The sequence below is a fragment of the Girardinichthys multiradiatus genome, chromosome 12 (assembly GCF_021462225.1).
Source record: "Girardinichthys multiradiatus isolate DD_20200921_A chromosome 12, DD_fGirMul_XY1, whole genome shotgun sequence".
In the NCBI taxonomy this organism is placed as follows: Eukaryota; Metazoa; Chordata; class Actinopteri; order Cyprinodontiformes; family Goodeidae; genus Girardinichthys; species Girardinichthys multiradiatus.
Window position 1 is genome coordinate 11,444,463 of NC_061805.1, and position 25,263 is coordinate 11,469,725.

Genomic DNA, 25,263 nt, shown 5'->3' on the forward strand with positions numbered 1-25,263 from the left:
GGAAACATGAACCAGGGGACAGACTGTGGCAGTCCCAAGACAGCACTCTAAACACAGACAATAATTTTTTTGACATTTATTACAGAAATTAATCTAAACCTATATTCAAGTATTTTTTGCAAAACAGTACATTCACTGACTGGGCAGAGAAAGTTGCTGTTTGTGTTTACTTACTAAAAGACTCACACATCCCAGTTGTTACAAAAAATGAAGGAAAACTGTTGTTTTCTTGTCTGGTTTTGATCCATGGCAACATTTTACAAGGTTTGTTTTTCCTTTTTTTCATGTCCTTATGCTGCTTCTCCTGCCATTAGACTCAGTTTTCATTTAGTTGAACAGAGTCTTGCTTGTACAGTCACACTGTTCCTGTTTACTTGTACTAGCATAATCTCTGACAGCATGTGCTACTGCTACCTGCTTCTTACACAACACGTTTGCTTTTCCCAACAGTCTCCCAGCAACAGGTTGTACTTTCTCTTCAGTTTGTAAATCAGCCTAACCTAAACCCTGCTTTACAGTGCAATGCACAGTCATTCATAAGCCCTGGTCTTTTTCAAACTTTGTCATTTCACAACTGTAAAACTTCAATGTATTTTATTGGGATTTTGTATGATAGATCAACACAAAGTAGGGCATCATTCTAAAGTTTAAGGAAAGTCCCCTTTCTTCCGCAAGCCCTGGTGAAATCCAGTGGAAGATCTAGTTCAGGGGTGTCCAACTTCAGTCCTGAAGAGCTACTGTCCTGCAAATGTGCATTCCTGCTTCAACAAACCAGAGTCAAATGAGTGAAACACCTCCTCACCAAATCATAAATGTTCTGCAGAGGCCTGGTAAGGAGCAATTCATTTGATTTAGGTGGGTTGAAGCAGGGATGCATCTAAAAGTTGCATGACACATTAGCTCTCCAGAACTGGAGTTGGAGACCCCTGATCTAGTTAGTAAACAAGCTGTGGAGAAATTTAAAGCAGGATTAAGTTCTAAAAAAATCATAAACTTTGATCATCTCACAGGGGAATGTTCAATCCAGTATCTGAAAATAGAAAAAATATGGGAAAACTGCAAACTTAACAAGACAAGCCAATCAATAGGAAGCATTAATCAGAGACACAGTGAATAGGCCCATGGTAACTGGAGGAGCAGCAAAGATCCAAAGCTCAGGTTGAAGAATCTGTCAGCAAAACAAATAATAGCTCAGTCAGACAGCTCATGTAATTTTTTTAACATATCCTTATTAGCCAATATGGTATAAGAAATTGGCCTCTAGTGCTCCGATCTCATAACTCCACAGCCATGTGGCTCAACATGACATGACATAAACACATCTCTACCCCTTGAACAGGTCTTCGGCATGTGAGCAAGTAATGAGTGGAACTTTGACCTTAGAGCCCAAAGGTGGTGCTGAGGTGCTGGAGGTGTTCTGGTCCATGACACCAAAATGTAACATTTTGACTTACATCGAAAATGCTTTCTGTGGCTAAAAACTAACACTGCATATCCCCATGAACACACCAGAATCAGAATCATTATCACCATGTTGAAATTTGAGGGTGGCAGCAGTGGGGATGCTTATCCCCTGCAGGGATAGAGAAGTTGGTCAAAGATAGGGGGATAACAGATGGAGGCAAACTGGAAGGGTTTAAAGGCTGCAAAAGACTTGATACTGGGGCAGAGATTCACCTTCTAGCAGGACAAAAACCTTCTACCTACAGTCAGAATTACAAGAAATTGGTTTAGATCAAATTATATTTATGTGTTAGAATAGCCCAGACAAAGTTTAGATCTAAATCTCACTGGAAATCGGAGTGAATTGCAAGAATTGGCAAGATGTTCAGTCTCTAGTTGTACATAAATTGCAGAGACATACCCTAAAAGAGTCACAGATCTATTTGTATTAAAAGGTAGTTCTAAAAATTATTGACTTTGGGGCTGAATATAACTTTTCACTCTTTTATTTGTAAACAGTTGTCAATACCATATAGTATCAGTTTCATTCATGCTTCACAATTACGGACAACTTTCCCCATAAAACATGTTCAGAGCAATGAATTGTATTTTCAAGGCACAGTAAAAATAAAGCTTGCTGGACGGTCCAATCTGTCCTTAAATTGCAAAGATTTCCTTAAAGCAATAGTTTAATTGAAAATGTTGCCTGAAGAAATAAAATTGCTGGCAGGCAACATACTTGCTTCTGGTTGTTGAGGTGCATTTCACGGTCAGCAACCTCATGTCGCAGCCTGTCAACATCCTGGCTGAGGTGCAGCCGATCCTCCCTCTCATCAGAGGCCTCGTCCAGCTGCTTGGACAGGTAAAAGTTCTGGCGGTTCAGCTCAGCATTCTCCTGAGTCAGTGTGGTTAGCTGCTCCTCAAGATCAGTGATCACCTGCAGAGGGATGGAAGAACTTTTTAAAACCAACATACACAAAAGCATTAGAAATTCCAGCTTTTTTTCATTTTACAGATTCCATAAAAAGAAGGGGAGTTTTCCTCTGAACTATTGTTGTGTTGACTTTAACAAGGTTTTGTTGTTCCACTGGTCCAAACGAACAGCTAATGTGTCAAGAGTAGCTTTTTTCCCACTTATTTTAGTGCAGGTTTGCAGGAAAATTATGGTAAATAATGTGACACATTTGATGTCAAGGGTGATTGGCCCCAGCTGTAATAGGTTTAGGGGCCCCTGCAGGTATTGCAAGGGTCCCTAAACGCGTTTAAGGTTTTGCAGGCCTTGCAATTCCATGAATGCGTCCAGGCACTGTGGTTTGTTTATATGGATGATGATTTGTGAGTGATAAACTAGTATTTTAAAGAAAGAGCAGCAATTCAGGAACCCAAACAGCAGGGCGTTCACCATGTCGCTGAGCCAAGAGGTTGGCAGAACATGCAATACCAGGCCAAATCTGTGAGCCACGCTTTATTTCTTAAGTCTTTGTTTCCAAGGAGCCAAACGTTCATGTATTTCTTTAAAGGTGAGCAATATTTTTAGTCTGTGTGAAGTTCTTTCACTGTTTTGCTTTGGACATTGGCTCCTTTTATATCTATTTTCAATCCACTTATTGACAATTTTTTAAAACAATGTTTGTTAAGACTACACTGATTCCAGAATAAAACACAAGTGATAAAATAGTTTTATGTCGACACATACAGAACAGCCTAAAGGTTGGAAGTGGGATTAAATTTGTAAAATAAAAGATCAGTGGTATAGTTTAAAATGAAGATGATTAGGGAACAAACAATAACTTAACAACAACAAAAAAAAATGGCTCTATGTTCCCATACATGTATATACTGTTCCTTTATCCCTATTTATTTCCTCTAATGTGTATATATTCATAGCTAATGTTAGCACACTGTAAGCACTGGAAACTGAAGTGAAGTTCCAATAAAGCTAAATCTGATCACTATAACTATCATTTATTTAGAATATATTTATTTCTGCACAAGGCTTCAGTCTCGACCCCGGCGACCCCTGCTGCATGTCTTCTTCCTCTCCCGACCCCACCTTCTGTCTATCTACTTTCAAATGACAAAAATAAAGGCCACTAGTGGCTCAAAAAAGCTTTGTAAAAAAGCTTTTATGATAACATGGCTTACAGTATGCAAACTGTGAACTGCTTTGTAGGCCCTTCTTTTCTTTTAACATTTATTCCGCAATTGTTGGGTAACATCAATTACATCTAACAGTAAACCAAGGAAAATCCCGGGAACATCCCAAAATCCATAAAATTCCTAGATTTGAAGAAACATATTTTGAAGACCTGAAGGCCTTGAATCAAACTGGCCTTTAGTGTAACAGACAACTTAGGAAAGAATACATTCTGAATTATTTTTTGGCATATTTATTACTTACTTAAGGTTAGGTTATTTAACTGCATTTATAACAAAAAACAAAGATAACACCAACTGAAACAAATAGCAGTTTTAACACCAACAAAGTGATTTCAATTAGATGAAAACCTGGCATATAATAGATGCATCTCTCACATTCTCTGTCAGGTCTTTGCTGAATTTTTTCATGTGCTGTAAATGTCTTCTTTCTGCTTTACTTGTCCACTTTTCCACTTTTAGAAACATTGTAGAATATACTGAAATGCCTAATTATTTGATCCCCTGATGATTTTCAAAGTGTCTCACTCACAAACAAAATTACAGTATCCTACTTTTAAGGTAGAAATAATGTGGACAGACAGAATATTAACTAAATATTTGAATAAATGCACTGCATAAAAGGTTAAATAACTGGTTAAATCTAGTGAACAGAGAACTATGCCGACTAACAACACAATCTACCACCAAATCCACAACGTTCCAGACTTCTTAACAGCATGACAGAAGGTAGCCCATACTAGCAGCTCCTTTTCAGAGCCAGAAAGGCAGCCATAATGAGACTCAGCTCCTACTTTACATTTCCAGCTGCATGTTGAGGGGGAAAAGACAATACAGCGATCAAGGAATGTAAAAAAGAAAGATGGAAATAAATGGACTCAGGAAAATCTTTAGGGAAAAAAATGACAGGGATATTTTGGAAGAGAAAATATATCAGTGTTTAAGAAATAAAAGAACAGTAAAATAATTTTTAAAATTATTATATTTTTGCAGCACTGTTGCCTTGCAACAGGAAGGTCCTGGGTTCGATTGCCAGCCGGGGGTCTTTCTGCATGGAGTTTGCATGTTCTCCCCGTGCATGCGTGGGTTCTCACCGGGAACTCCGACTTCCTCCCACAGTCCAAAGACATGCCTGTTAGGTTAATTGGTCTCTCTAAAATGCCCTTAGGTGTGTGAATGAGTGTGTGCATGGTTGTTTGTGTGTTGCCCTGCGATGGACTGGCGACCTGTCCTTGGTGTATCCTGGGGAAGCTGGAGATAGGCACCAGCTTCCCCGCGACCCACTATGGAAGAAGCGGTAGAAAATGACTGACTGACTGAATTTATTTTTGAGTAAAAAACTATGTTTTAAATGTATTGGAGTGACCAAGGAGGTCATGCCAAGGAGGCACAGAGTTCTGGCAGCCGGCGGCAGCCGGTGACAGTGGCGATGACGAGGATCTGGAGGCCAGCAACGAAGGAGCAGGGACTTAGGAGGCCTGCGACAAAGGAGCAAGAGCCTAGGAGGCCGGCGGTGGCTGAGAAGGAGATCTGGAGGTTGGCTGTGGTGGTAGTGCATGGGGAACCCACGAAAATCCCAGTTTGGCGACTGGCTGTGGCAGAGGCGCAGGAACCTTGAAGGTCGATGGCGGCTGAGAAGGTGCCTTGGAGGTCTTGGCAAGGCCTTTGGTCGTTGACCAGAGGACCCTCTGGGAACCCTGAGAGGGCTGAGAGGACCAGGAGATCAAACAACGAACCCCATCAGGTGATTGACTGAAAGGGAGGGATGGAGACATGAGCCCATGGAGGAGCTCGGGAGATTTGAAGCCACGGAGGAGCTCGTGAGACTTGGGGAACACCGGGAGCTCGAGAGCTTTAGGGAACACCGGCAGAAGTCTTGGCAAAGCCCTGAAGAGCGGTGTAGAAACTGCTGGAACCCTCAGCAAAGCTCTGGTGATTGGCAGAAGTGTAGAGGGCATCAATGAAGACAGGTCAGGGGATGATGATGAGTTCAGACCTGCTGCAGGAAGCTGTACAGGGGTTGAAGAAAATTATTGTAGTTGAAGGCCACTGGAGGGCACTGAAGGACCATTGGAGGGTGGCTTGGGTAGGCTGAGCAGAGAGCTGGGACATGGAGCCTGCTGGGCAACAAGAAGCCGGAAACGAGGTCGGAGATGCTGTGCAGAGGAGGAAGGTGTCTACCAGACCCTCCGGAAAAGGTGAGATGGCAACCAGCTGACCCTTGGACACGGGGAAGAAGATCTCCTCCATTGCTCTCTGACGCTCAGGCTGGACATTCTCTGGCAGTTTGTTAATATTTACCTGAGGGAAAAACTCCACCATTCCTCTGCCCAGTTTCTTAGCTGATTTAGAACCTGCAATCTTTGCCATGGTGAGCTGGAGGAGTTAAGGGGTTGCTGATAAAGCCCCTAATAACTTTGCTAACTTTCCTAATATCCTCTCCTTATTTGGTCTAAAAACTTGGCTGTCTAACTGATCTGGGTGTGGACCAGAAGGCTTTACTGTTGCTGACGTGGGAGGCTCATTGGCTGCTGCAGGCATGGAGAGCTCACCGGCTGCTGCAGGAGTCAAGGGCTGGCGATGTTGGCGTGTACGGCGCGAGAAGGAAGCAGCAGCAGGCCAGCAGGAAACGTCAGCTGGATCTATAAACACAGGTGCTGAGGCAGGAGATGGCGGAGGTGGAGACGAGCAATTTTGGCCTGGTCCATACCTCTATGGTGCCAGTACCAGCTTGGAACCTTGAAGGTTTTCTCCATCTCCTCCAACAACAGGGGAGTAGGCAGGGTCTCCTCTTCTTCTCCATACAGGGCCACTCCTCCTGTTTCTCCCCCGCGCAGTATAAACTCCAGCGCTGTATTATCAGATATCTGGGTTAATGATATAATGCATTCGTTTTGGCAAGATGTCTTGCTTGACCCTGGCTGTATTCCAAGGGAGAAGCAGGGCCAGTCATTTAATTAGCATCAGTCCATTTTTTCTGATCAGTCATGACTGCTGGGTGCACAGTTGGAGAAATAAGGGTTGGAGTCTGATAAAGCCTGATGTTAAAAAAAAAAACAGGGGACTGACAATGCAAATGAATTCAAAAGGTGGAGCCAGAAATAATCTGTGTAAGGAATGCAGTGGTGAACTATCATGCATCTATAGTTACTCTACTTAATTGCTAATCAAATCAATTGAGGATCTTGAAGAACTGAAGTAAATCACATTGGGGCATTTACTTCCTCAACTCTGCTGAATAAAAAATAGCTCAATCCTATTTGTGGAACCTGGTGGGTGTCAGTTTTCTGGATTCTAATTAACATTTACTGTGAATTGATGCTGCAAAATGCAGATAGATCTTCACTGTTTACTGAATATGGCCAACTAGGGAATTGCTAACTAATCTTATTCAAACTGAAAATAAAGTCCTAAATTGTCCTAAACTGATTAGGATTGTCAGGTTTGCTGTATATGACCAGAAAATGCCCTTTCAAACATATACAGATGTTTCCCAAACTCCACCTTCTTCTTTCACCTTTGCAAAATTTTACGAGTGGGAAAGAAAATCTGGTCCCTGCACTTCCTACCTTTCAGGTTATTTTTATTCCTTAATTGTTATGATTTGGGGTTGTTTGGTTATTGGTTTCTGGGTTTTTCTTATATTTGTCTCACAGTTTTTGAATCATGCTTCTGTTTATTATTTTTCTGGTCATGTTTTAGTCTTGTTCATGTTTTGTCAAGTTTGGTTTTTGGTTCTGGTCATGCTTTAGTTTTTGTTTGTATTCAAGAGTCTCTGTTCTTGCTCCAGCCACGTTCTGTTCTGTCTGTTAATTATCTTTATCCGGTTCACCTGCTCCAAACTAATCTGTCTCCTAGCTCCACCTGGTTTACTCTCCATATATACACTCCTGTTCAGTTGTTTATTGCGGAAACATTATTCAAATATTGCTCTTGTCCTGTAGTCACGCCACGCCTGTCTCGACAAGTCTGGCCAAATCTGTTTTTTGCCTGTTCTGCCTGCCCGTTCGTTGTTTTGTTCCTGCCTCTTTTTAGAGTGAGTTTTTGTTTTTTGTTAAATTTGTTTTTTTTTTTCACTTACCATCACGCTGCCTGCTCGTCTGCATTCTGGGGTTCTATCTCGCAAACTATAACATTAATATCATGGTTCTAAAAATGTTTATCCGAACATTTTTAACTGATCCCAAATGTGAGAAATCTGAGTAGAGTAGGGTTGCCACACAACCCTTAAAATACATAATCATCCTTTATTTGATGAATAAATTGTGCTATTTTAGATCAACACTGAATGAATTTTGTCCCAAATTTCTGAGCTATCTTGAGCACATCATTTTGTCACAACTTTGATGAAAACATAGATGGATTCATTTGTTTTAGACTTAACATGTCTTAAGTTATGAACTGTTCTCTTAGTAACTTTAGACTACAGTACATCATAATGTGATGTGTCCATTAAAATTATTAATGTTAAACTCAGACAAATGAGCACTTTTTAACAAATAAATGAAAAATATATCAGAATGAGAAGCAAACAAACAATGATATTATTATGTAATTATATATATATTGTATAATATAATAATGAGTTAACAGAAGGCAATACCTCCTTTCAGCAGCTGCTCCTGAGTTTTTCTCTTTTAAAATCAATTTTTGTAGAGGTGTTGTGTGTTTCTTTTTCAGTTTTATTCCAGTTTTGGTTTTTCTTGTGCACACAATGGAGCTGACCATTTTGTGGACAACTCTGTTTTAATAGACTTTTGTTACGGCACTTGTGTTAAGACAATGTGTGTGCAGCACGCTTCCATTGTTTACACCAGAGATCAGATGTTAGCTCTTAGTAGCTCCAGTGTGCCCCCTCGTTCCCCATTATTCCCCTCAAAATCAGCATCGGGTATTACAGCCAGAGGAGAAGGTACAGACTCGTCATCCCGTCCATCATGATGGGAAATGTGAGATCCCTTCCCAACAATTTGGATAAATTGGCGGCTTTTAACCCAGCATCATCGGGCTTATCTGGAGAACAGCTTGGTTATGCTAACTGAAACGTTGCTAACAGCACTATCTTCAGACACACAAATAAACATGGATGGCTTTCAATTAATCTGATGGAAATAAAAAGATTGGTAAGAAGAGAGGAGGGAGTCTTGCTGTGTTTGTGAATGTCTGGGCATTTAGCAGTTAAAGAGATGCTCTGCAGCAAAGACATTACGTTTATTTCATAAAGGGACAGCGCATATTAATTAACATGAGCACATTAGACTGTAATGTAAATATGGCAGATTTAGCCACAAGGGCTAATTTCCATCTGTAGTCCCGTGGCAGGTTGATGGTAAAAAACATAAATGACAAGCACATAGACACACATTTACAACAGGACATAACATTTACCAAATATGACAAGGTTACTTAATATTGACAGGTTGGCGATTATAAGAACACTCTATAAAAATTATACATAAAAAAACATCCACATAACCAACACAGATAAAAACTTAGATATAATACTTGTTATTCATAAAACATGTTAATTTAGATCATACACATTGAGCTGCAAGCTGTTAGCACAAGACCATATTATCTACCGTGGGAGTTTTACATGTTATCGCGATAACGGTGTACATCCTCCCTTTGATAATGCCACAGCAGCCTTTAATGTCCTCCACACTGTTTCCATCAGACTCCAATCACAGGATCCCCAGGCCCTTTTCCTGATATGCAGGGATTTTAATCATACCTACCTATCCTCTACTCTCCACACATTCACTCTGTATGTTACCTGCTGCACCAGAGACAATAAAACACTGGACTACTTGCAGGCCAACACCAAAGCTCATCAGCTGGTTCATCTCTCTTTGTGTAATACACTGTGCCCCTCTTGAAGGTATCGTGTTTCTCCAATACCAAGCCCAGGATCAATGCTGAAATAATGGCTTTCCTCAAGACGAAGCACACAGTCTTTACACCAGGAAACAAGAAGGAGCTGGGAAATATGCAGAAGGAACTGAGAAGGAAGAGCAGGGATGGGAAAAAAAACATCTACGATAAGGAGGTGGAGGTCCAGCTTTTGCAGAACGACATCCGTGAGGTTGGGAAAGGCCTGAAAACAAACTAATGGTGTAGGAGATTTAGGGTGGGTGCCTGCCTGCTTTTCTTACCAGAACTTCACACCTCTCAACTCTTAGCTATCAGCCATCACCCACATCCTCTGTTTCAGAAGACTCCATCTTACAGCCCCCCTTCCTTTCCCCCACCACCATCCTGTCCTTTTCAACACTTTAAGTGAAGAACAAGCTTTGAAAAATTAAGATACGAAAGCCGGAAGGTCCGGATGGCATCAGCTCCAAGCTACTGAGGTGCTGACCAGATCACCTGTGTGGCATCATGGGATACATGTTCAATGTGAGCCTGAAGCTGGGGAAAGTATCACAGCTGTGGAAGAGCTTCTTTGTGAAGGCTAAAGTAAGGGGTGGCCAACAGTTCACCTTTGACTTGAAAAGTTGATATGTCTTAGTAAATCAAACTCCCATAAATTGTATATATTTAGACAAAGGTATAATTTCTTTATGGAAGGAAAAATGGTCTTAAAGAAGTGAGAATGGTTGGAGCTGCCTCAAATTAAAGTCACTGGTATAAAAATCTGTTCTAATAAATCAAACTGTGTTTGAAGTAAAAATCCAATATTTGTAAAGGAGCTTGGGCACAGATTTTTACTGTACTGTGCGTTGGAAGATTTTAATTTCCCTTGAACTAATCCTTGATACAAAATAGTCCATAATTGAAAAAAAAAGAAGTAAAAACTTGAGTGAATGGATTTAGGTTTGGTCATTCTAAGACATGAATTTGCTTTGATCCAAATATTCTTTTGTAGCTATGGCTGCTGGTTTTGGATAATTGTCCTGCCAGAATTTGAACCTCCACACTAGTCTCTAATCTGTTGCACTTTTATGGTTCCTTAAGCAGAATTTGATTAGGGGTCACTCTTCCTGTTAGGAACATCTCCACCACCACCATGAGATTTGCCAGAATCTGGAGAGGCATAGGTTAACTGACTGAGGTTAAAAGCTATAAAGAGATGTATTTGTGAACAAACTGAGCTCAAGCACAAAGAAAAGATTAAAGTCGGAGCATCAGATTGTAACTATGTTAATACAATAATCAAATAATGAAAAATATTCTTTGCACTTCTACAAAGTGAACTTGTCAGTTTGTTTAAAGATTTAAAGGAACTTCCCAACAAACTGAACTAAAGTTTGTAGTTGTAATATGACAAAATATGAAACATTTCAAGGAATATGAATGCTTTATTGCAAGGCACTGTTTGTATGCTGAAGCAACTGTAATAAAAATCTTCAGAAAAAACAGGAAAAGTGGTATTTTGCATAATCAACCAAGCAGATAATCAATTGATTACAAAAACCTGGTACAGTTAATAATTTTATAGACTCTTTTTTTATTTATGACATTGACTTTTTTCAATTCTGGTGTACAAATACATATTTACAAAAAATCTATTTTCATTTCCCTTTTTATATATCTATATTTTAAATCTATTCATTGAAAGCAAAGTGGAACCAAAGCCACATTCCTTGTTTGTGTCCACAAATTTGTCATATAAAGCTGATTCTGAATCTGTTTTAAAATGGGCCACAGACAAAGTAACTTTCAGACTAACATTATACAATATTACAGGTCAAAAAACAGCGAGGCACTCAAGCTCTTCTTGTTGCTAAACTTGGCGGTGTAGCCTGATTGCTGGCCAGCTGAATCTATGAACATTGCATTATAAACAGTTTGTTAGTGGGAGGATCTCAAAAGTAGGGCAATGGGATAAAAAACTGACTGAGATGCTGTTGGTATTAGTATATGAATCTGTAGCCCTTTAAACGACATATTTTGAGTAGCAAGTTGGCTTCACCGTTTTTAATCATGACAAACCCTAAAAGTAGTGTTTCACAGGACAGAATTTTATGGTGGAGTATTAGGGCCATTGTAGATAAAAGGAAAAAAGTATGTGGCAACAGAGGGATACATTTCTGCCAAAAACTTTCTAGATTAATTTAAAATATTTATGAGAAAAGACTTGGATATTCTCTAATGTCAAAAAGTCATACATTTGCAAAAGAAAAAACAAATTCTCCATGATTGATCATTTGATATTAAAACTAGGATGTTCTCTATTATTGTGAAAACTCAGTTTACTTGGATTTTAAAGTTAGCTATTTGCAACAAAAAATGGCAGAAGTCATCTAAAATTGAAGGGGTACATTTATGAGAATATCAAAGTTTTAAGGTTGTAAATGTATGCCTTTATTCATGGACAATTATCATTTACTGCAAATTTTACACCTTTTCAACATCAGAGAAGTTATTGATTGTACAGATGTGAAATTAATCTGAAATGTTTGAGGTTTTTTTTAGAAATTCATTTCTCTGTGGCCACATTATTTATTATTTTATCTATTAATCAGTTGTAGGAAACAGGTCAAACCTAAAAATGTCCTTTTATTAATTCAATAAAGTGTAAACTCATTTTCTGCTAGCCTAACCACAGTAGCAGCAGGTAATGTACCCAACACTGTAAAAACGATAAACAGTCACATAAATAACAATAAGAGAATTGGAAAAATAATAACAAAAATAAACCATTCTTTCCCTGACCTCCTCTAATGGCAGCCCAGAAGAGATGGATTGAGATATTGGCTGAAATCAGACAACTTTCAGCATTACTGACCTGACTGAAAATCACATCAGTGATAGAGACATACCTAAAAGCTAACAGGCCGTACTAACAAAATAACTTTCCTGTGGAGTTGCTACTGAAGGAAGAATATTCAAAGTTAGTTTTTTTCAGTGAGATGTTTAAAAGTGAAGTCAGCAAAAGGCTTAAGAACAGAGCTGCTGAGAGTGTAACACCGTAAGCTCAAAGGACAGTTTGGATGCAATATTCGGTAGCATATCATCTTTCAAGTCAAATGTATTCCAACAATATATTTGGCCTGTTGGATAGACTTCATAGCCCTTGATGCATGCTGGTTGTATGTTTTTAGTACCTAAGATGCAAAAATAGTGGTGGGGATATTCACAAGTAATATTGAAAGAGACTTTTTCCTGAGATCATGCAGACCAATGTAAGAAGTTTCTTAAAAGAAAACTGTTTCCAAAGATGTGTTCGAGATGTACATCTGGTAGAGGTATTTTTGAGGGATAGGGAGGCAAGGAAAGCTACTCTGTTTTATGGTTTTGAGGTTTCAGCCTTTGTCTGTCGTGAAAAGTTCTGGATTTAGAAATGTTGGCAACCTTTCGGAAATTTCAGAGAAAAGGTAAGATGTATATTCCTATGGAATGCGCACAGAGACTTTATAGTTAGTTCACACTTAATAAAGGTAATCACGCCAATTACTAGAATAATAGTCTTAAAACAGTTTTAAATGTCAACTCTGTGATCATGTTTTGATATTAATAGTTAAACCCTGTTTTACACTCAGAAACATAGTGTGACCTAGCTTCTGCTCCTAATATTAAAAACTGATAACTGCTTACGTCAGGAATGCTGCAAAAAAAAAAAAAGAATCTTAAAGAGAAATCCGAATTGGCTAAAATTGGTATATGCAGGTCAAAGCTTTAAAAAAACTGAGAACGGGAATTAATCACAAAACACTCATCAGCGCATCTCTATCATTCCTTTAGTTAATCTTGTTATTATAATCAATAATTCCATTGAAACAAATAATAAACATGAGAGTTAATCTACCTCCTCTTTTAAAATAGTATTTGAAATAACAATTAACAAATTACCAAAGCCTCAAAGTTTTTGTTTTACCCTGAAGAATGTAGATCCCTGTGTATTCAATATGATTAAAATTTTTGGTCTTAACTTTATTGCTCTCAAAAGGGTTCATAGAGGAAAAACAGTATCTTATGAAGAAAAGAGCAAAACGTGCGCAAGAGCTGCTGTGACACCCAGCCAGAAACATGACTATTTAGGTTGTGATGATTGAGCTGGTGCTCAGGGGCAGAAAGCTGTCAATTACCAGAAACAATGAAACAGCAGAAGAAATAAAAAAGGAGCAACTTACAGCACAGCTGTCTCTCAAGGCATCATACTTGCGCTGTATCTCATCTCGGTGTGCCTACAAGACATGGCAAGAGAGACGGAGACATCACTGCCAAAATGACATTACACCAAAGAGTGTAAAAAATGCTTCTTTACCTTTCCTCATTTCTTACCCTGAGAACTGTGATCTCCTCCTCAGCCTCTGCTGTGGTCTCCTCCAGCTCAGTCTTGGCCTGCTGTAGTTGGTTTTCCAGAGCACGGCGAGCTGCCTGAAAGTTGCTAATTTGAGCTTCGCGCTCTTGCAGCGACAGGGTCAACTCTGTCACCTGACGCTTAATTTCCAGCTTCTGCTCCTCATGCTCCAGTCCAATCTACACAGGAAGACAGGAAAGGGCCATTTATGAGAAGGAGGAACACGCAGAATCCCCTCGTTTCATGGTGCAGTCAGAAGCATGTTGCCCTGACAAAGCTTACCACAGTGATGAGACAGCAGTACAACTGGCTATTTAAGAAAACTACCTTTCTTCAATTCATTAACAGCTCTTTACTGTTACAAGTGTTTCAAATATGACTGAAAAGTTAGAGGTGCACCAAAATGGTGACTGGAATTAACACATGTTAAGCTTGACTGGCCCTGATCAGTAATGGCCAATAGGAGAGTCAGAAATCTGATATTTTTTACAGTCTTGAACACACCAATACGTTTTGCTGACAACACTTGGATTCAGAAGTTACTAAGGGAACACTTAAAGTTAACTATTTAGTATCAGCAAAGCAGTTTGAAAATGAAGTCTGGGGAAGAACATCTGGATTTTCAACAGATACTAAATGTTGGGGGTACTTTGACACTGCTACAGGGACTTAGACATCAGCAGTTAGCTGGAAGGCTGCACATATTACAGCAGTAAATTGCTCAGTCTTATTCTTTGGACTGAATTTGGAAGTGTAGGAATTATCTTGGAAATTTCAGAGTTTAGGAAAGAATCTCTATTTTCCAGAAACTCAACACAGAGCCTGACGTCTTAGTAATGCTAGCTGTGCTAACTACTAATAAAAGATGCCAAAGACAGTTAAAATTCCATGATTATGTTTGTCTCTGTGATGCTCTGCTTGTGAAAGTAAATCTGTTGGGCAATTTCTTGGCACTCAGACAACAATTCTGAGCGATATTCTGCCGGACAGGACAAGGTAAAAAAAAAAATAATAACAATAATAATAATAATTATGTCTTAGCTTTAAAATAATAGTAAAACCCCAATGTACTCTATAAATGACATGACTCTGCTCTTAATATAAATAAGTAATGATCAGTAGTTAATAATAAAAGAAAATCTGATTTGGCTAAAATGGGTATTGGCAAGTTAGAGCTTTATATAACCAGTGATCAGATATGAGCCACAAAGTCAGATTGGTGCATCTCTAAAATATTTTCCTTTTGGCCTTGCTCCAACATTGTAAAGACCATAAGAGGACCAAAACTGGAAACTGTGAAAATATTTTTAATGATTTTTTGCTAATTGAGCTCATTTCCTGAATTACTACAAACCAGCTCTCATGGGCTCTTTTCATGGGTTAAATTTACTGCAACAGCTGTACACCAGATGCTTAATAGCACCTAGTATGAAACTGTAAATTGTATAAGGTAGAAATAAATAAATGATAAGCCTGAAAGAAACAGAGAGAAAGTTGAACCCTACATCTACTTTTTAACAGAAAAAAGTCTGCTTCACATTTTACTCCCCCTGAATATCTTCTCACCTCTCTGAGCCGAGTTTCCAGCTCCAGCACGCGGCTCTTATTGCTTTGCTCCTGCTGACTCATTTTCTCAAGATGCTCTTCCAGTTTGGCATTCTGGGCTTCCAACTTTCCAGCCTGAGACTCCAGGTAAAACTTCTGCTGGCGAAGCTCAGAGATCATCTCTTCTTGAGCTTTCCTGAACAGATCATACATAGATCTGAGCAACGGCCTCAACAGAAGGGTATGCAGCAGTGGGTCAATCTAAATTTGTTACAGTACCTTCTAGAAATTATTTATAAATGATTGTGCACAAGCATTCTTCACGCTTCACATAAAAATTGCATGAAAAGCTATGGCCCACACTTTGATAAAAGAAGATATTGAAGATAGTTAATAGTTTAAGTGAAAGCCATGTTTTTTATGAAAGTTCTTACATGTTCTTCTGAGTGTAGATACTGCTGTTAGCTGCCAGTTTATTAGCCTCTGACAGCTCTGCAATTCTCTGCTCCAGGCTGTTCATCTTTGAGTCCATTGCATTAATGGTCTGAACAAAACGACAGGACACAGTTACATTGTTACTAAATAGATAATAGATATTTAGTAAGTCCTCCACATGTTGCATTTAGGTCTGATTTGACTGAGGCTTCTTTTTGTGCTTAACAAGAAGATTTTTCCAAATGTAAAATCTGTCTCAGTATGATCAATGCCTGAGAACAGTGTCGTTGCCAAGCTGGTCAGTTCTTACCGCCTTCTGTTCACTGATGATGGTGCACTTCTCCCGCACCTCCTCCTCATATTTGCTCTGACTGGACTCCAGTATCTCCTTATCTGCCATGTCCGCCTTCATTTGAGCCTCCAGAACCTGTTCAATGCCAGCCAGCCCACAGAACCACAACCAGGATGTCACTTAACGGGACAGAGAATGGTGTGAAGATGACATAGTGTAGATTTGTCAAGCATAAAGCATACCCACAGCTGACCGAGCCAAAACATGGACACCAAATATACAGTGCCAGTGAGAGGTTTGCATACATTCATCATTGCCATGATTTGAACTGTTCAGTTATTATTTTGTAATTTTTAAAAACTAAAATAGGGTCAATAAGTTGTGAAATTTGCTGTGAATTTTCTCTAATGCATGGATTCCAAATTATATTACTAGGCCCAACTATGCACAAAGATCCTTACCAATATCAAGACCATCAGCATTCTTCCTGCATAATTCTAGCTGATCTTATGAGAAATGGTATAGTCTGTGAACATTGTTTGCTCTCCTGGCACCGACACCTTTAAGCACAGTCCATACACTTATTATAAGCCTGGTGTTGGGGCCATTCCAAAAGCCTAATGTTAGGCAGATTGATCTACTCCAAAACCAGTTCTGATGTTTGTTTGGGATCATTATCCTGTTGGAATGCCCAATATGTCCAAGTATCAACTACAGTATATGACCCAAAGTGTCACCCTCAGATGAAAGAACAATTGTTAGGTTGTTCAAAAAAACTCAGGAACCACCAAGGCTCAAGTCTATCATAAACTGGAACATTCGGGAGCACCACTGTCACTGTCTGCATTGAAGCCAGTTTTACACTAACCTGGACTGAGAGTGGCCTGAACAAAAAAGAAGCCCCTGTTCCAAAATCCACAACTTTTAACCTCTATCTTTAAGCTCTCTGTTTATTATTTCCTTCATAGAAGGTAAGGTAAGGTAAGTTTATTTATATAGCGCCTTTCAGCAACAAGACACTCAAAGCGCTGAAGCTATATCAGGCCTGATATTCCGTTTAGCTGTGATTGGCTGATCTAGTGTTTCCAATACTGTCTTTCAGTGTTTAACACTGTCTATCTCCTAGGCATAGCTATTGATTAGCTTTACTGTGACTAATCAGAGGAAACATTAAACAGGTGTGGACCAGGCTGCAGGGAACTGAGGGAATATGTTACTATGGAAACGGGAACTAGAGAACGCAGAGACAGGAGGGGAAAACTAAACTAAACTAAAGACAACTCTAGGGAAAGGAAACCTAAACATAAAACACAAGGCTAAATATGGAAGGAACACTAACTAGACAAAGCAGGGACAAGAGGAACTATACTAAAGAGCAAGGCTGGGAAAGAACAACTAATCTTAAAGGTAACAAGCAACTGGGTAAATAACAGCAAAAAGGGTCTAAGGCCAGAGGGGACAAAGAAACTAATAAACTAGAGTAATGCAGCAAGAATAAATAACCTAACAGTAAACAAGCACAGAAACACTAAGCAAGAAACTAAACTAGAAAACCCAGAGAAGCAAGGACAACTGTACTAATAATAACCAGAGGAGAAAACCATCCTAAGTAATAAATAAACGAGAAAGCAACCATCAAGGGAACTATAGGTGAGGGGAGAAAGAACTACTAAAACTAGGAGGCAAGAGAGAGAACAAAACTATCAGGATGACAGAAGGAATAAACAAACATAACTACTAAACCCAAAGGAAAAGAAGCACCTAACTGAGAAAGTAAACAAACACAAAACCCAAAATGGCAGATCCTGACACCAGCAGGAGTAAATGTTATTTGAATGATGACTGTTGATATTTAGAAGGTAACATGTTTTAAATGAGGTGATTGGTTTTGCCAATAAAATATAACAAGAAAAAAAAAACCTTTTACTTTGTTTTAAATTTCTTATGTATTGTACAGGTTTTAATGATGTATTTTTTAGTTTTTAGTTTTTTATTCATTTTTATTATTTCCTTATTTCTTTTTTCTTTTTTTTTTTACACTCCAAGGGCAGAAGATAGATTTGGGCACTTGGGGATACAATGGCCCTAAATGGTCAAGAGTATGCTTCATGAATCCTTGATTGAGTTAAGAACACATAGGAATACCTAAGAATCAATTCGGAATTGGTTAAGATAACTAAGAATGAACTAGGAACTGAGATTGTTTTGGATTTGGGAGTTCTGCACCAACAGCTCAAAATGTTTGCCACAATTTCCAGGACGCTCAGGAATTGCAAGAACTGACTAAGAATAAATGCAAATCACTTACAAATTCAGAAACCTGTTACGATACAACTAAGAATCCTAAAATTCAGTAATTCTTGCTGATTTGTATTATTTGTGGGCTGTGTGGAATAGTGGTATTAGCTGTGCTTCTCTCTTAGATGAAATCAGTAAAGGAGCTACTACTGCTGTTATCTTTTTAACTTTATTTAACATGCAATCCTCTCCCGAATCAGTGGTTTTGTGTATCTTTTTTTCTGAGTATGCTCTGTTTTTATAAAACCTCCAGTCGGCCATGACAGATGGCCTCTCACTGTGAGCCTGTTTCTGTTGGAGGTTTCTTCCTGTTAAGGGGGAGTTCCTCTCCACCGTTGCTACATGCATGCTCAGGAAGAGTGAATGCTGCAAGTCAGAGACTCAATGCAACCTGCTGGGTTTCGTTAAATAGAAAATTATTTAACCGATATGAATAATAAACTGAACTTGACTGCATTGTTTGATGACTAGACTCAATTTGGAATGTATTTACTTGACTTGAAATCTTTCTGTATGATTGAATTAAATTAACTGCTTTTGTGCCTGCAGATGACATTTATTGTGAATTGGTGCTATATAAATAAACTAAATTGAATTGAATTAATAAAATCTGCAGCTGCCTAAATGTACAGGCCAAATGCTTTCTAGAGAAAGGTTAAGTGATCAGATGAGACAATGATTGAGCAATTTGCCACACGGATGGGAAATGTGTCTGAAGAAGCAAAGGTGAGGCTTTCAAATCTAAGAAAATTGTACTAGCTGTTAAGCATGGTGTTGGTAGCATCATGCCATGGGTATGTTTTATTGCCAGTGGCACTGATGCATTGTACAAAGAGGGTGGACTAATGAAATGCAGGAGTACCTCCAAATGCTTCAACAATAGCTCATATGAATAGCTAGAAAGTTGAATCTATGACAACTGGATATTTCAGAAGGACAAACAATTACAAAACTAAACTGGTTCTGGTTATGGATAAAGAAGACTGTACTTCTAGAAATCAGCCAGTGTCAACACCACTGAAAATTTATGGACCACGCTTGAAAGCCAGGTCTGTGCAAGGATAGCAACCAGTGCAACAAATGAACTCTACCAATTCCGCTAAACAAAACTGTCAAATATCCTGTCAGGATTAAACTAGGTCTCTGCTCTTATTAACAGAAGCATGTGTTTTTTGTACATCTAAATAAAGGACCCTTTTAAAAATATTGATGAATCTGTGTGTAGAATTATGATTCTGTAAGGATCAGAGGAAATGCAAAATAAATTCAAACTTTTCCATGCAATTGTGCTTTTTATGATGTATGATCATTCCACATAGAGGTAGGTGACATGAACTACAATTTCGTCAAGCTATTTTGTGGTGTATATTGTGATAACAATAAAAGTGACAGTAAAAAAGTATCTATAACATCTTTTCTGTCTTTTTTAAGCTACTGTTTGGCTGTGACTGCATGTCACTGCAGTTATTGTCACATTAGGCTGGGGTTTTGTAGGACCAACATGCAAACAGGAGTGTTGGAGCCACATGGTGACTAAAGTCTATAATATCTGAACTGATAATTTACAGAGGAGTGAATCAGGACACGGAGCAAAAACGATGAGATGAGGACGGATCGGGCAGTCAAAACAGACAGGCTGGGCATGATAAACAGTGTCATCTAGACAATGGACATGGAGCAAGTACCCAAAAATGATCCAGTAGCAAGCAACGAAAACTAGAGAATGTAAATACAGAGGTATAGTGGAGAAATGACCAATAAACAAGAGATAATCAGATGAAACGTAGAGCTGAGCTGGTGGCACGAAGATTGCAGAGCAACTGAAGGGACGCTAAATGACAGAGATGAGCGGGAACACAGAGAAGTCTAGGGAAGTAACAGAAATATCTAAGAACAAAAATGAACCATGAACCTAATCTATAATGAATGAACTAAAATAGAGACTAAAAAGAACATAAACAGGGAGCTGCAGCGAAACAGACAAGGAAACTCAAAAACCTAACACAGGCAAATCATGACAGTCATAGCCCACAAACACAAATTCTGCTATTAAAAATGTGTCCGTTTTGAAAAAGGCTTCTTCAGGACACCAGGGACATAATAACGTGTGATTTTAGCACTGAACTTCACACAGTAAATGCATTTAATTACATTTACAAATTTATTGATATTTATTGATGCCAATAGTGGAAAAGTGGAGAAAATAGTCAAAAATAACCATTGCGACAACACAGCCAGTTTTTGAAGTTTTTCAAACATCATTAATGGGAATTTATCATTGTTTGGATAAATCCAAAGTCTTATCATGATATCAAATTTTTCACAATGATGCCTAATTCCTATAAAAACATCTCAAATGCATCATTAAAAGGCCAAAATAATATTACATGATAATGCTGATACTGAGTAAACTTCTCGCTGGCCCTTTGACACCCTTAGCACATCTCAAAAGTCAGTTATGATACACCTATGGGATATTATTTGTGTGTATTTGGTAACCAAACCTTTATTTTGTCTTCGTAGAGCTTTTCCTTCTGTTTCAGATGGGTTTCTAGCCGTTGGGCTGTTGACTGGGTCTCTCGCAGATTCTCCTCCAACTCCTAAACAAAAATACAAACAAGTGGTGATCAGAGGCCGTGCCTTTTACAGCCACATACAGACTGTTTAATTGAGGCAGCTTTTAATTGTTGTTGGAAATATTCTGTAAACTGAAATGTGATTATAGTAAAAAAAATCTTTAGCCCTACCTGTGTTGTGAATGTATTATGAATTTGGGGATCTGTAGGAGATCATCTTTCAAAAAGAACATGTACAGTTGTTTGTGCAATGCCTTTGACACCAGCTTTCATAAAGCATTATTGACAGGAGGTGGTATTGTTCATAACTGTATGGCGGAAAAAGCAGGAGTCTCAGTTTGTCACAGGAGAGAATGGAGGAAGTTCATAAAACATATCTTCATCAAAATGGACTTCAACCCTTTATCTTTTCTTTTTCAGGGATTCCTTATTGGACTTATGAAGAACACAGATGGACTTACTGTAGCTAGAGATGTACTGAGAAATCAAAATCCGAAAATTTTATTATTGACTAGCCCTGATCAGGTTTAAACTACTAATCCGATCTTTTTTCTTGATCAGTGAATGCACCATAACGAAGTGCTAACAGGTTGCTAACACAAAAACTGTAAGACGCTTCAAGAAAGAAAACCCACAATCAAGGTTAGGGTTTACTTCTTATACAGGAAATGTACACAGAGACTGTTGCTTACAGCTTGTTAACCAGGCTAATTAGGTTAATCTAACTATTTGAATGCTGCTAAATGTTAAAATGCCCACTCTTTATTAATTTGTCTCTGTTTAAAAATCTTAATAAAATACTGTTAAACTGCAGAGATGTGTTACACAAACTGCTCTCTCTCACAGACAGATGATTTAAAAAATAATAACCAACTAATAACTGCTACAAGAAAGGGTGCTTAAGGCTCCTGCAAAGCTTTAATAAATAAAAGGATAATTTAACAATCTAATACTTGACAGTAAATGAGAACTTCCTTTAAATAATTTTTTAATATCTTAAATTTTTAGGTGTGCATAGAAAAAAGAAGAAAAAGCAAGAGCATTTATCGGTCTTGTAAAGCAGTAAATGAGATGCACTGTGATTTGTTTTTGTTGAGTTTTAATCAAAGACTGCACCAAGAAGCTGCGGGATTTTTACTGTATTTGAAGGTTTTCAGTCATGCAGAGAAAACAACTCTATAACCTCAGGCTTTTCTCGGGTAATGTGTTTTATGTTACTATAAACATTTTATTGTTAAGACAACATGCCGAGAGTAGAACGTTTTGTATGTTTCTTATAATTTCTAAGTAGAAATTACAAATAGACTAAAATTTTCAGGTTAGAGCTTTACAAAATCTTTTATCTAAATTCTGCCACAAAATCGGTGGCTTTAAATGTGGCAACCAAACCCATTACATACTACTGCAAATGCCAGTTTTGATATGTTCTCTTTACTCAAATTGTTAAGTAACCGCCTCTGATCAGCTTTATTTCTCTTGTGGCTTTTCTGACTCCTCTAGAAGTACACAAGAGATTACAGGTGGGTTACCAGAATCTTTTCTGCCATCTGCTGAATCTGCTGAGCCTTGCTCTGAAGCTCATCTTTTAGTTTAGTCTCCCGGCGCTCAACAATCTCCAGCCTTTTCACTTGGTTCTCAAGAGTTTTCCTTCCATCCTAAGAGACAGAAAAAATAAATAAAGAAAAACTTAATCGAATGTTTTACTTAACTGGTAGAAACACAACCCTATTTTAAAGAAATGAATGGGGCAAAAAATAACTTTTAGTTTTTTGCTTATCCTCATGCAGGTGCAGTGAAAGGCATTTTGTGGCAAGATACCCACTTCAAGGATTGCGTGACTTCAGCGCTGGTGTCTTCTTGCCTTATGAGGGACACACCAAAGCAGCACCACTAATATCTCGTTATACTAAGTTTCTCAGAGTGTCTTCATCGAGCTCATTTGCAGGTGATCTTAGATATTAAAAGAGAACCTAAAGGTTCTGTTAATATGAACTTGTTATTACATTTATCCATCGACTCTTCCATTGACCTCTGTTATTTACTGAAGGGCCCTTTAGACAGGGAGAGACACGGGCAGTGCTTGCAGCTGGAGACAGGAAGCAGAGGGGGAAATAAGAGGGGACGCATATAAACTGCGAAAAAGTTCAGTCTTGGTTGCTGGGAGAACCAGAGTTATTCCAGGAAGAAGCTGTTTATCCCAGCTGCAGCTTGAATTCAGCATGTGAAAAAAACCTCAAGCATTGCATTCACTGAGGGGAGAGAGGAGAAGAAACAAGCCACACATAGCAGTAAGTGGGTCCATAATGTTCTTGAAGTTTTGAGAGTTTAGATGCATTCAGCAGCTCCCTCTTTTTATCATTTACTTCACACTGTACACAGAGCATTATGACAGCCTCCTGAGCTTTTTGAGAAGTGTCACAATGAGACTAATAAGCAGAAAAAACTATTTCAGGCTGCAAAACCTCAGAGTGACCAGCTCACATAGATCTGTGGACACACAAAAACCAAAAACTCCAACATGAGTGAGATCCATTTTAATTGGATGTCCTGGGACATTGTCATGGAGCCCTGTGCCTGAGCGTTTCAAATGATCTTAACAGTGTGTTGATGTCATGATGATTATTATATATATATTCTAGGTTTCTACAGCTTTCCCATTTCTAAATTCCATAATTTTCCAGACTTAGGCTTCATCTACACTTACAAATATCTTTCCAAAATGTACTTTTCTGCAGCATTTTTACTGCTGTTCCAATCTAACACAGTTTTGCTAAGAAAAACACATTTAAAAATACTTTTTAAAGTGGATATGTTTGCAAGTTCTGTTTATGCTGTATCAAACAAAGATTTTCTAAGAAACGTTCTCCTCTTGCATGGGCTCCAAATAACCTGACATGACTGCCCTTGCCCTTGGGGGTGTGCATGGGTGTTTGTCCTGCATGCCTCCGGGTTGCGCTGTGGTGGACTAGCCCAGTGACCACTGGAGATGGGCATCCGCCCTCCTGTACATCCAGAGTAGTGTGGTTAGAGGCTCAGTTACCTTTTTGGGTCCTATCGAACATCCAAACTAAAGTATTTACTGTACATTTTTGACATATTTGTGCAGTGTTTCTGCTGTTTCTGAATGTTCCACAGCTCATTAAAAAACCAAACAGTTTCCATAAAACCCAATCCCTCACTTGAGGAGCAACTCTTTTGGGTTATCAGTATACCAGAAACTGATAGCTAAAACTGTAATCCTAGTTAGTCTAAAACACACACCGAGATATAAAAAAAAAACACTTCATGAGTGGAAAATTACAGTTTCAAAATGTCTCAGCCACAATTCAGAACTGCTTTTGACAATAAATCGATGATCTGACCTGAAGAAACTTTTGGATTTGTGATAACTTCACAGCCTGATAGTTTTGGGAAAGCTTTTTGCTAGGTACAGCAGACAAATATTGCCAAGTCAAGATAGACTCCTGCCAGAGAAGACTGAATGCTGCTATTGATCAGAGGATGATCTTATTCAGTATTAGTTTAAGGGTGTTTTGCACACTGCAACCATGTTATTGCAAGTTTTTTTTTTGTGTAGTTTGTTCTTGACAGTCAAATTGTAAAGGATTAATGTGACATTAAGTGTGAAAAAAAGTGTGTGTGGTGTGTGTGTGTGTGTGGGGGGGGTGGATTCAAGTGGGGGAGATTAAAATGATTAGGCCACCATGTTGATTTACCATTTGATCGTTTGACTATAAAATGGTTCAGCTAATTGGGTCCACTGATGAGGAATTACAAACACTTGTTCAAACACAAAGAGACTTTTGACATGCTACCCTGTAGTCACAGCACAAATGTTCCTCAGGGGGGTGCTTCTTGGGACCATATGGCCTCTTTGTGCTTTGCAGCATCTTCCAGCAGATTTGTTTATGCAACACCTTTAGAGTTTCTTTTTACTGCTGTAAAGTAATAAATGATTCCATCATAAATCCAGACAGAAAAGTGCAGCAGAGATGTACCTCAGTCTCACGGAGACGTCTGCGCAGGCTGTCACTGGAGTCCTCCTTATTCTGCAACCTGTCTAGGTCCCGCTCCAGGCGCTCTTTGGCCATTTTCATACCCTGAAGATGGTCTGTCGCCTCAGCACTGGCCTTTGATGTCTGAAAAAGTAAAAAACCACCAACTATTGTCTCTAGATTGGCCATTTTGAATACTAACTTTAGATTATATGTTTACCTACTTTGATTACATTCTAACTTGTTTAGCTTATAAGGTCCATAAAAAACTACTAA

The 25,263-nt window shown here is 38.7% G+C and overlaps 1 protein-coding gene and 1 long non-coding RNA gene across 2 annotated transcripts in view; one reads left to right on the forward strand and one right to left on the reverse strand.

The window, feature by feature from the left end:
• LOC124878458 (citron Rho-interacting kinase) overlaps positions 1-25,263 on the reverse strand; it is a 103,797-nt gene that overhangs the window by 41,690 nt on the left and 36,844 nt on the right. Inside the window, exons 8-16 of the mRNA XM_047382409.1 lie at positions 24,991-25,131; positions 22,522-22,647; positions 20,921-21,016; positions 16,137-16,253; positions 15,826-15,935; positions 15,413-15,587; positions 13,828-14,025; positions 13,677-13,730; positions 2,183-2,380 (exon numbers count right to left, since the gene is read on the reverse strand). Of these exons, the coding sequence (XP_047238365.1) occupies positions 2,183-2,380; positions 13,677-13,730; positions 13,828-14,025; positions 15,413-15,587; positions 15,826-15,935; positions 16,137-16,253; positions 20,921-21,016; positions 22,522-22,647; positions 24,991-25,131 (1,215 nt within the window). The remainder of the gene's footprint in view (positions 1-2,182; positions 2,381-13,676; positions 13,731-13,827; positions 14,026-15,412; positions 15,588-15,825; positions 15,936-16,136; positions 16,254-20,920; positions 21,017-22,521; positions 22,648-24,990; positions 25,132-25,263) is intronic.
• LOC124878459 lies at positions 17,215-23,106 on the forward strand. Its single transcript, XR_007040780.1, has 3 exons — positions 17,215-17,525; positions 22,780-22,937; positions 23,040-23,106. It is a non-coding gene; the product is annotated as an uncharacterized LOC124878459 (long non-coding RNA).